Source organism: Antechinus flavipes, chromosome 4, assembly GCF_016432865.1.
Source record: "Antechinus flavipes isolate AdamAnt ecotype Samford, QLD, Australia chromosome 4, AdamAnt_v2, whole genome shotgun sequence".
Taxonomy (NCBI): Eukaryota; Metazoa; Chordata; class Mammalia; order Dasyuromorphia; family Dasyuridae; genus Antechinus; species Antechinus flavipes.
In genome coordinates, this window is record NC_067401.1 from 423,840,004 (window position 1) to 423,853,260 (window position 13,257).

Genomic DNA, 13,257 nt, shown 5'->3' on the forward strand with positions numbered 1-13,257 from the left:
ACTCTATGGGCATATGCTTGGAAAATGGCCCTTGCCACTATCCTGTGCTGGCTCGATGATTGATGTATACAGAGAATTGTAGGAGGGAATTGTAGGAGGGTGGAGTAAGACTAGCCAGAGTCACTTTTTGCAGTGGAGGAGGAAGAAGGTAGTTGCGGAGATCCTACTTCCATCCCTTTCACTTCTACCCCTAAAGACCAAGAATAAAAACTAAGGACTTTTGCTTATCCTGACTCCAGCTGATTCTAAGGTATCCTGGGTGCTAACGCAGTCTTGTTTATCTTTTTTATAGAACAGGAAGATTACCACAGCTTGTTCAACCATTCCCCAACTGATGGACATGTACTCATCTTCCAATTCTTGGCTACCCACAAAAAGAGCGAAATGCTTAAATGCATCATTTATATTTACCATAGTCCTCATCAAATAACTCTTGTCGTTCAGACTGGTACTGAGAATCAGCAATTTCTTCATATTCTTCAACCATGCTAGTGCCAAATACCCTAGAAACATCAGATACATATGTATGCATATACTTTCTACATAATGATGCCAACAAGATTTTATTAGCTTAAGAACATATTCTTGATAATTAAAAAGCTTTTCCAAGTTTTTTATTATCATATCTGTACAAAAATGCAAGATATGTTGAAATCTAAAATATTTTGAATAAACCAACACTAAAATTTCTTCCAAATCATATTTAATCAGCAAAACATAAATCTTACCCCAAAATTAATTTGATGTTTCCAACTTTATGAAATTCTTAAAATTCTAGGTGTAACTTAAACTATCTATCTATAGCTATATAGCTATATATGCAAATATGAAAGAATTCTCTTTAAATAATTCAGTTAAAATAAATGTGTTAGGATTGTTAAAATTAATTTTAAAATATTTTTAAGGTTTTAAACTCTGTGAAATAAACCTAGTGTTTACTTTTCTCCCAGAATATGTATTTTGTACAGTACCTTATAAGGCTTAATGGACAAAAGTGTTCCGATCCAAAATGTGATACCAACTCCACCTGAAGAATAAAAGTATTTAAAAAATGGAAATCCAGAAATGTTCAATCTTATTACAATTTAAAATAATAGATTCAAGTTTTATACTTTCAATATTTTAACAAGTTACACATTCCCAGAGAGAGAGTGGGAGAGAGGAAGAGGGAGAGGGGAAGGCAGAGAGAGGCTTGGAAACTTGTATTTGCCATGCATTTAGATGGTGAGCTGCAATATACCAAGCTCTATGCATTCAACATTCCAAAAGAGAAGGCCGCTAACCTTTATGTATTTGATGAACATCTGAAGCAAGAGAAAGGAAAAGAAAAAGATATCAGTACAAAGTCTAGATAACATGCTAAAAAGCAACTTCAAATATTTTTAAATTACACTTTATGGAGAAAGTATAGAAAGAAATGTATTATAATGGATAAAGTTGTAGTACTCTCAGATTCGGATCAGAAACTTAAAACTATAGCTTTTATTTTTATCATTACTATTTATAAATATAATCTAACAATATGTCTTTATGCCTCTTATCAAAGGAAAAAAATTTCATTTTCTAAAATCTCAAATGTTTGGTTACTTTAGCTAAAATGATCTTTACTGATCAGAATATTTGTTAAAAATTATATATTTATAAATCTCATTAATACTTGTTAGTTGCACAAAATAAGTGAAAATGTATTTTAATCGGTTAATAGAACAGAAAAATAATTATAACTAGTCTCTTAACAGCTACTTTTACTACATTAGCTATACCACAAATATACACATATATAGTGTTAAAGTTCGCTGTCCTAACATCACAACTTGTCATTCTATTTTAAAGAAACAGTCTCAACCAAAGTTACAAAAGTCAAAGATAAAATGCCACTTTTTTTTAAAATAAAGTATAACAAAAGTATCCCTTTAAACTTTTACTAATCGTAAATATTGGTGATACTGGAAGATATGTAACTACAAATGCACACCAAAAAATGTTTTAAAAGAACAATTTTACAGGCTTCCCAAATTTAGAACTTGTGGTGGGTTAAAGAAAATTAAACGTGATCTTAAAATTATAGATTTTTGGAAAGACTTCAAGTTATGAATTTCAAATACATTTTATAGATCAGAAAACTGAGGCCCAGAAAAGGGCAGAATAATGCAGTATTTGAGGTAGGATTTGAAATCAGGTGCTCTGACTCCAAATACAATGTTCTTTATACTACACAAAGTATACAATATAAGAAACTGATTAAAACTGAATGAGAACCAGAGTAACTAGTTCTGACAATTTAGACCTAATAACTCAAAAACATTGGTAACTAACTCATTCTGCAAAAATGATAAAAATCAAAAATGTCCCAAACTTCCTATAATGAAAAGGGGATAAATCTATTTAAGGACTAATCAACTTGGGTAGTAAATTCAAAACAAAACTATATTATTTATGTTCCTAAAAATGCAATTTTGTATTTAATAACATAAGCAATGAAAATAAACAAGCACATCAAGACTTTCCTTTAATTGAATTGCTACTACAAAACAATATCCAAAGCAGATTAAAAAAAAAAAAAAAAAAAAACAAGACTTAGTAACATTAGGCTATGACTATGAATACTACAAGTTTACCCTTTTGAAGATGCCAATTATATACATGCTAAGCAAACAGTAAAACCCCAGAAGATCATCAGCTAGCTATAAATTATTAAAAGAATAGTAGAAGTAATCAATGCAACTGCCATTCCAAAAAAAAGTCACTAAATTAGCCATAACAAGCGATTTCAAAGTTTGCAGCTATGGACAGAAAAGGGGAGAAAATGCAAAGTTGTTATCTCAAATAAACTTCTAAATTTTACTTATTTAAATAGAAAAGAATGAAAAAGGGACATTAAAAAAAAAAAACACCTTTAAAGCTGAACAACAAAGGAAAAATATTACATTTAAGCAGGAAGAAATTGTTGCAGAATTCATGGTCTAATATATACAAATGAAATATGTTAAATGTAGAAATATCGAACAACAAAGGTATGATATTTCTACATTTAACATATTTCATTTGTATACATTAGACCATGAATTCTGCAACAATTTCTTCCTGCTTAAATGTAATATTTTTCCTTTTTAAGAAATTATCACACACAATAGCATTTCATTTAACTTATTACAGTAGGATAGTGCTCCAGTGACCTCTAACTCAAATATCTAAAGAATTAAGGTGGAAGAAAAAGACACTTTAAAATCTTGCTGCTTTTAAGCTATTGCAAGAATCTTAAGTTTCAGGTCCTAATAGATTACAAAACATCTCCCTATGATTAAGAGCAAAATATGTAAGAGTAAGATTGAGAGCAATTTAGATAATAGGCATTATGCAATGGTGCACAATAAATTTCCTTGGATAATTATTTTCAGATATTGATATAGGAAGCAGAACTATGAAAAGGCAGCCTTGGAAAAAAATAAAAATTAATTTACCACCTTGATAAGTTCAGAGATTACAAAATCAACTTATTTGGTGCTTTCAGCTTGCCCACAAAACAGCAATAATTTTTCAATTAAATGATCAATATCTGCATACTTTGTCATGTATACTGAATCTTAACATTCTATTACCAATAATTACCTTGACGTATTTTGCATACATCTGTTCATCTAAAGGGAAACTCTGGACAGTCCTCTCATCTCTACCATGAAAAGTGCCCAATTTAATCCATTTGCTTGTAGGATATCTGGAAAACATACACATCGACCCAAATGGGGGAGGAAGTACAAATAATTACTTAGCATATTGTGTCATGAGCTATAGATCAAGTTTTTGTCATTAATTTTTTCTTCTATCCAAGCTGACACTGATTGAGCTTAGTATAATCATGCCAACTTCTCTGTCTTAGAAATCTTCTTTTTGTATATGTATGGTAGTCACTGCCTTATAACAAAGTCTGGAAAGTTCCTTTAATGGGGAAATAGTTCTTGGACAATATGAATTTACCAAATAGCTATAAAGGATGAGGATAAGATAAATTTAGGTACATTTAAAAGGGGCTGTGGACATTAAGGCGATGATGGGAAGAGTCAAGAAAACATGGGACATATTATTCTCTACCTGTAGCTCTGCCTGGTTTCACCTGCACAGATGTCAAACCCTGTGGTATTCAACTACCACCAGGCTTACTTCCTTTTGTGTGCAGTCTTCCCCCATTAGAAAATAAGCTCCCTGAACTGAGCATAGAACACTTTTCTTATTTGTATCATCAGTACTTAGAACAGTGGCTGGCACACAGAAGGTGCTTAATAAAATTTACTGAATTACATTAAAATGACATTAGCATACATGTATGAGTAGATGGTTTTTGTGTTATATGTGAATATGTGAGAAGAGGAAAGAGAAGAAATGTTGAGCAAAAACAAAAAATTCTATTTATATATACTTTAGAAATAATCTTATTATGCAAAATAAATCATAATTATGACTTTTTTATAAAATGAGGTATTGGCCATGGAAAGCAATGTAAAAAGTGACAATTTAGTTTTAAAAGAACTTACCTGTCACTAATAGACACCAGAAAATCTTTAGGAGTAGATGAAAATAATTCATAATTAGCAATGTCAAACTGCTTTACTTGAATTGGCTCACAGAGTTCAATAACAAACCTTTTAAAAAAAAAAATGAAACTATCTGAATGAAAGGATTATCAAAATACAATATATATTAAAATAGCTTTAAATTTTGAATTTTTTCTTTAGAATAAAAAACAATTAAGTACACATTTATTAGCAAGTCATTTTACCACCTAGAGCAACCAAACTGAAGAGAATTACTAGGTTAAAGCTAATCAAAAACTTGAATTAATTCACCAAGTTTTTTTTAAAAACCGTTAACTCTTTTTCCATGAAGTCCATTAATTCATAGAAGAAAAAAAAATGCTTTTTCTTTTTCCTTGGAATATATGCACTAACTCCAGAAAATGTTCCTTAAAACAAATTTAAATGTGTACAGTTATTTACAGAATTAATTTTTACACAATTAAGCAGACTCCATTAATCCACTTGAAAATGTTAATCAAAACTCCAGATATGTAAAAATGTATACAATTTCTATAAGACATTCTTGGAAGGTATTTTAAAATATTTTTGACATATCTGTCTTATCTGCTATAACAAAAATTTGACAGTACTTCTAACTACTTCCTCTATGCTTAGCTATTATTGAGATAACACGTATAAAAATAAAAATAAAATATAAAAGCATAGTCTTAACCTACAGGAACTTATAATAAAATTACAGAAAAATATGGAACATGGGAATCAGGAAAGTCAGGAAGATCTAAGCTCAGACCCTACCACTAACATATTGTGGTTCAGAAACCCTAAGCAAGTTCGAATTTCTCAGCAAATAAGTTTCTTCCATCTTGGGTCATGGATGCTTTCAAGAGTCTAAACAACTGAAAAAAAAAATTTTTTTTAAATGTGTAAAATAATATACAAACAATTATAGAGGAACTTAATGATATCAATATATGGCTAATGAATAGACACAATGGATGGCTAAAATCTAACTTTAAAATATGCTAAGTCTTAGGAATTACTGTTTAATATTTTTATCATTAATCTGAAAGATGAATTTATTTAATTTGTTGAAAATTTAAAAATGGTTATCACTACAATGATCTCAAAAATATTCAATGCAAAATAACCCAGTTCAGTAATAAGAATTAAAGGATAATTTATCTTGTAAAATAAAAAACAAACCATGGTTTTAAAAAAAATGAGCAAGGCAATCTTCTGAAGAAATGTGCTTAAAAGACAGTGGCTAAATTTAAGCAAAGAATATTGTCACTTAAAAAAAAAATGTGATAGGAAAAAATAAGGAAAAGAAAATAAGAGATTCAATGCTTTATTCTGAGATACTGGAACTTTATTAAGGATACTTTATACTCTCATTTGGGCCCACAAATGAAACAAAATGATACAGCATATGAAGTAATAAACATTGTCTCAATTAGTATATTCGCTAATTCCCTAGTATTTTCTAAGATTAACAAACACGGAATAGTTTTAGCTCTTCTTTAACTACAGTAACTTTCTTTTTCTTACTGATATTGCTAGCATTCCAGAATGATATTAAATAATAGTAAGGACAATGGGTATCCTTGCTTTATTCCTGTATTTGCTGAGAAAGCTTCTAGCATATTCCTATTACATATGATACTTGCTTTTAATTTTATATAATTTTTATATTTAAAAAAATCCTTATTGTGGGGTGTTTTTTAAAGCATAAATTGTTTTAAAGGCTTTTCCTGTATTTATTTAATTATGCAATTTTGGATATTTTTTGTTTTAAATATTATTATATTAATTGCTTTCCTAATACTGAACCATCCTTGTCTTTCTGGTATAAACTAAATATGGTCATAATGAATTATAATGATTACTTGGATAAAACGTAGTAGTCTGAAAGGATTTTTTTTTCTTTAAATTTTTCAATAAATATACATTTTTATTACTAATATCTCATTTTCCTGTGTTTCAACTTTCTCCAATTTATGTATCAGGACCATATTAATGTCGTAAAAGGAACTTTGGCAGGGTATTTGCTTTCTCAATTTCTGAGAATAATTTGTAAAGTAATGGTACCACTTGGTCTTTAAAAGTTTATAGATCCTGTGAAAACAAGGAAACTTAAGTTTCTTCTTTGATAGTTTTATACTATAGCCCGTTTTTTAAAATGAAATTTAAGAACTCTTTTGCGTTCTCTTAGTTTAAAAAGTTTGTATTTTTGAGATATTCCTCTATTTTTAGTAGCATATAATATAGATTATGATCATTATTTCTATGTAATAACAAAATTGGATGGAACTTAGCAGAAGGGGAAATTCCATTCAAAATAACTACAGCAGGCATAATTACCAGAGTGAACAAAATACTTGAATAGATTTCAATTACAAAGTCTTAAAAATGTAAAGCTATACAATGTAAATAAGTAAAGAACTTTGCTAGTAATGAACACTGTAGTATTCTTCCAGTTATCACAACACAGTAAAAGTAACAATTACTACTTAAAAGTTAATTTACACTTTTAATGCTATACCAATCAAATTATCAAAGGGATATTTTATAGGATTCATTAAAATGATAACACAATTCAAATGGACAAAGAAAAGCTCTACACTATCAAGGGAAATAAGAAAAAAGATATGAATAACTAAAGAATTCAATGAAAACTATCTGATGCTTATTTTAAAAAAAGAGATTGAATAGATTACAGAAGAGAGAGAATCAGAAACAAAAGTACTCAACAACTAACCATTCAATATACCAGAAAATCCAAAAATTCCCTGTTTAAGGGGGGAAAAAATTATATATACATATATACATATACATATATACATATACATATACATATACAAAGATAAAGAGTAACTCCTTTTTTAAAAAGCCTTGATGCAAGTAAAATTAATATATTAACGATAAGCAGGTAAGTGGCTGAATAGGGGAAAAAAATCTTTAGGTCAAATTTCTCCAATAGTGGTATATCATGTACTTATGTATGTACATATGCATGTGCATATGTGTATGGATATGTCAATATATGTGTATGTATGCACATGAGTAAATGCCATTTCCTAATATAAGTAGTCAAAGCATATGAACAATTTAAGAAAATAATTTCAACAATCATATAAAAGAATGCTCCAAATTACTTCTATGAGAAATGCAAATCAAAAGTACCCTGCAGTTTCATCTCATATCCTGCAAACTGGCAAAAAATAATAAAAGATGGAAGTAGCTATGAAAAGATGGACACAATACTGTATTGTTGACACAGATGTGAAGTGATACACAATTTTGGAAAGCAAATGGGAATTATACAAATGAAGTGACTAAAAAATCCATACCCTTTGATCAAGAGATTTCACTACTAGGTTTATATCCCAAGGATGCCATTGATAAGAAGTCCACATGCATATCAAGATATACTTCCCATGATCGTTTTCTCTAATGGGAGCATAATCTACAGTAAAAATAATTTACATCAGAAATTTCATTTTAATAACCACTTAAGTACCAATTATGTACAAAAGGTTATGCTCAGCAATGGAGGAGACATCTGAAACTGAAAACACTATCCCCTTACTGCGTATTTATTCTACTTACTTATGCACACTAAATAAACTAAGGAAAATGATGAAGAAACAACCTAATGTTAATAATTTACACCTCTTACAAAATAAGAGACCCTAGCGAAGTCTTTAAACCTGAAAACAAATTCATTCTTCAAAAAGCAAAGCCAAGAGTGAAACTGATCCTCTGGACTGTATTCTCATCAATAATGAAGAAACCATCACTATCTCAGAATTTGTGACAAGACAAGGAGAAAAAAGTCAGGAATAATTTGAAACAAATACAAGATCATGGAAGGCAGATTTCAAAAAATATATAGATAAGATGTCATGACCTATTATTTTTTCTAGGAAAGCCAGCACAGAATAGATGAAAGATCAAAAGAATGAAATTCTGAAGACCAAAGAGAAGTAATTCCAATGAGAAAAGAAAATAGGATATTGTCCATAGAAATCAGTGAAAATATACACTGAAGTCATATACCAACTTAGATTTAAAAAACACATTTTAAAGAAAATGGAAGCATGTGCAGGTAACTTAAAAAGAATAACTATATGTGCCATAATAATAAACAGCTAACATGTATACTATATCGCACTTGAAAGCATGAAAAGCAATTTAGGAAAACCAACCTAATTATACACCCAGTTCCCTATTCTGGAAAGAGGAGAAACTGTTAAGTTATACATTATAAGTTATGCATTTGAGTTAAAAAAAAAAAAAAAAAAAGATCAGTATATTGGGCTGACAGTGGTTTCATACCAACTGGCAGAAAAATGCTTGTCCAACTACAGCTCTTTCTAGACTTAGTTGGACTGCATGAGCAATGTGATCAGGAACCAGATGAAATAGTTGGCCAGAATAAACCTTGTGATCACCAAGATGCCTAACTCTGATGATAGGCCTAAAACTATAAAAATTTGTTTATAAAGAAATATAATTATGTTTTTCAAACTTACCAAATTTTGGTGCTACATGGATTCAGCATATATAAGTCCATGTTTTCTATCAGAATTGCAGATGTACTCTATATAAAAAGAAAATAATAATAACAAAAGGAATTACAAAAGGAAAATAAAGAAAAAAGTATCTTTGAACAGTTATAAATTTCTTGATTTTCCACATTTTCAATTTCTCCTCAATTTTCCACATTTTAATTCCTCAAGTAGTTTAACCTCAGAAAGCATATTAAAATCTATAAAAATAATGAAACTAAATAAAACTAATAGGCTATATAAATACCTCAAAAGAAACACATAAATATTTGTTCCTTAAACTCAGGGCCAGCTTTTATTTAAAGAAATAATATTTCACATTTCCTTTAGACATTAAGGATTACAGCTTATAATGTCACCTCCCCTTTTAAAAAAGAAATCACTGAACTCTCATACGGAATTATCACTTACAAGTAGTGGTACAAAACAGGTACCCCTTTGTATAACTTATAATTGTACAAAAATGTACGGCATCATAATTTTCAAAGAAAACAAAAAACTTTGCCACTTTATCCTAAACTCTTATGTAAAAATAGTTTTAAAAGAATTATCTTATGTAGAAATACAATTACTAGTCGAGACTCAAATAGGTCAACAAGCATATTTATAAAACACTTATGTTTCTCATTGTCCTTGATGATAAGGATAAAAATACTAAAAAAAAAAAGTGATAGTCCCTATCTGAAAAAACTCTTATCAAGGGAGACGTGAATATATACATATATGTGCATACAAATAAGTACATGCAAAATAAATACAATGTAATTTAGTGTAGGAAGGCATTAGCAATCAAAGGAAATATGGATAAGTTTCATACAGAAGGGAGTCTTACAGGCAATTCTATAAGGCAGGGAAAGAAGCAATGTACAGTATTGCAAATATGGGAGGAGTCAGGCAGTATAAAGGCACAAAGATGGAAAATAGGGTGCTGTTTATTAGGAATAACAAAATCACAGTTGCATAACTAGACTGCAGAATATGGGAAGGAAAATAATGATAAATTGAAAAGATAAGTAGTGAGCAGCTTGCAGAGCTTTCCTTAACAACCAAATAGAAGTTACTGAAATCTAAATGACATGATCTGAGCCTGCCCTTAAAGAAAACCACTTTGGCAACTGTAGAGAAGATGGGGAAGGAAAACAAAGTCAATAAGCATTTATATAGTGCCAATTATATGCCAGGAACTGTGCTAAAAACACCTTTTACAAAAACCTCATTTTCTATGTCAATTAGGAGAGAGATTTAAAATAAGAGTCTAATTAGGGGGGACTGCAAAAGTCCAGTTAAATGAGTCAACAGCTTGAATAAAAGTACTATTTGTGTGAATAGTGAGAAAGGGATGTGAAAGCAAGGTGGTAAAAATACCAATATGTGATAACTGAGTATAAATGTAAAGTAAGGAGAGAAGGGACTAGTGAATAATGCTGAGGTTATAAACTTAAGGGAAATAGAAACAGCAAAGTTCAGAAGAGGTGAACGTTTGAAAGAAAAGATACTATTTTCTGTTTTTGACATGTTCAGTTTGAGATGCCTATTGAATACTCAGTTTAAAGTGCATAGGAGGCAGGTAGTGATGTGGGACTTACACTCCAGACATAAATTAAGAATGAAATACATAGTGGAGAGAAAGAAAAACAAAACATTAGGCCACACAATACAGACTTGGATTGTAATAATGCATGACAGGAATAAAAAGTAGAAAAGTAAGTGAATATCATATAACCATGTAACTGTGTTGATTACTCTAAAAGCTTAACCTAAAAGTTGAAGAAACTTAAGTTTCTCAAAAAGATTACCTTGGCTTCTGGGTTAGCTGCTAATATCTTGGCACCACATTCTACTGAAGCATAATTATTCCTGTTTTTCTGGACCTTCTTGGTTGAATGCTGACCACCATTGGAAGATGGATGCATTGACTGACCTGTGGATAAATATCATTATTAGGTGTCTGGAAGACCTAAGTTCATATAGCCTTATACATGTAAATCCCTATGTATTATGGGGAGTGGGCATAGAAAGGGTGTTGAGTGGATGGGTTTATGTTATGGGGCAAATCATTAATCCTCTATTTTCATCAGTTTCCTCATCTCTATAATGATAATAATTTAATGGCACCTACCTCTTATCTAGAACAAATGAATGTAAAGCTCTTAGCAGTGTCTAGCCCATGATAGGTTCTATATAAACACTAGCCATTATTATCTTAAATAAAACAAATTCTACTATCAGAGAGTTAATATATAAGCTCTTCAACTTTTCTACTAGGAAACATTGGACATAGTCTTTCTGTATAATATTAACCTTTCACTCATGAGAAATGGTGCGGTTTACATGTGTGACCTTAACATCAATAATTTTCAAGGAATTCTTTAACTTAACACTTACACCTTTCTACTCTGTCAACATAGCCGGAAAAAGAAAAATAACTCTGACAATGAAAGTCAATCTTTATACACACACATGTATACAACAAATATACTTCAGACTAGCTGATTTAAATCAAAACTTTATCAAAACCATATCTTATTGTTAATTCAAACTGCAAAGTATGAGTTCAATAAGAAAAAGATAAAGAAGGATTCAAGGAAGTAACAACTGTGAAGTGAGAAAGAGCTAGTCAAATGGGGGTACACATGTATCGTTTTTATTCTTACAATATATCGCAATGAATGAATGCAGTCTTCTACCCGATTCTAATGCCAAAGACTCATTCATGCTGATTGTATTACCAAAGTGGGGGGGGGGGGGGGGGAAGGCACAACAAATCAAAACCCTAAACATATCTAGAATGAAATTTAACAATAACAAAATCCTATCAGGTCCATCTATGACTAGATCATATAATCTACACTTAACATGGCATAGCATACAAGAAAAAATTCTAATGCTATATATAAATGTGTGTATAACATCTCGATTTTATAAAATGTTCTGTATTACTTACTCAAATTTCAACGTCTCCTAAATAAGATTTTAGCAAAGCACAAAAAACCTAATTTATTGTCTGAATCTGTTTTTTTAAATAAAAACCTTCCTGATGAAATGTTTGTAACATCTCTGAAATAGTTCAAAATTTTATTCCCAATAAAATTTAATAAATTTTAACAATCTAATTTTTTATTTACTTGATTTTTTGTTATTAATGTTGATTCATTGTTTAATTAATAATTTAATAAATTTTATGCTAGAGAAGTACTTATGTAATTCCAAAATTAAGATTTCTAAAAGCATAACATTATTTTAAATATTAGTCATTTTATGTAATGAATGAGAAAAAAATATAATATTTAAATAGTCTCCATACAAAAAGGGAATAAAGCTGTTGCTTACTTTTTTCTTTCTCTACTTCCATAACTTTTTTTTTCCATTCATCAAATGTTGGAATATCTCCTGGATCTTTGGGGCTTACTACAGATGTGGGGTCAATATCTCCAGCCTTTATATAATCTGGTACCTGAAAAAAAAAATTTCAAACATAAATTTGTTTCAAGAGGTATTCAATGCCTATTATATAGTGTACTCTTCCAGGTACTGGGTATAATAAGAATAATAATAGTTTCTGACCTCCACAAGCTCAAATCCTAGTAGGCTAAATAAAAATATACCCACAAAATTTTTTTAATTGCTTAAGTACATTTTCTACAGTCAACTAGAGTGGTACAAAAGATATAAGTAAAGATTATATCTAGCTGAGGGGAATATTGGAAGGTTTCTAAGAGGTGTTACCTGAAATAGGTCTTAAAGAATTTCAATGGGTAAAGACATGGAGATTTCAAGATAAGGAAGGAATAAACAAATACCCCAAAATGGGCTATGGTAGTATAACACTGAAGAAGAGTTAGTTATAAAGTTTGATTAGAGCATGGAATAGATGAAGAAAACCAGAGTTCAGCTGCTATAAAGGCAGGCCATAGGAAGAAGGCAGTGAAGATCAGATTATAAGTGTTTTCTATTTTATTAAGTAATGAAGGACACAGTTTCACTAGTCTAAACTGACCCTAAATAATATGGATGAAGTTTTTTTTTTGGTTTGTTTTTTTACTTCAAGGAGTAGATTTCTCATGTTCAACATTTGAAATATATTCAGTGCTGAGAAAACAAATAAAAATCATATGGCTATATGAAATTATATCTGATGGCTCTCGAATATGGGG

The 13,257-nt window shown here is 30.0% G+C and overlaps 1 protein-coding gene across 1 annotated transcript in view; it reads right to left on the reverse strand.

Annotated features, from left to right (window-relative positions):
* SUCO (SUN domain containing ossification factor) overlaps positions 1 to 13,257 on the reverse strand; it is an 84,342-nt gene that overhangs the window by 25,080 nt on the left and 46,005 nt on the right. Inside the window, exons 7-14 of the mRNA XM_051998943.1 lie at positions 12,434 to 12,557; positions 10,900 to 11,024; positions 9,068 to 9,135; positions 4,530 to 4,637; positions 3,610 to 3,715; positions 1,284 to 1,304; positions 972 to 1,027; positions 412 to 503 (exon numbers count right to left, since the gene is read on the reverse strand). Coding sequence (XP_051854903.1) covers positions 412 to 503; positions 972 to 1,027; positions 1,284 to 1,304; positions 3,610 to 3,715; positions 4,530 to 4,637; positions 9,068 to 9,135; positions 10,900 to 11,024; positions 12,434 to 12,557 — 700 coding nt within the window. The remainder of the gene's footprint in view (positions 1 to 411; positions 504 to 971; positions 1,028 to 1,283; positions 1,305 to 3,609; positions 3,716 to 4,529; positions 4,638 to 9,067; positions 9,136 to 10,899; positions 11,025 to 12,433; positions 12,558 to 13,257) is intronic.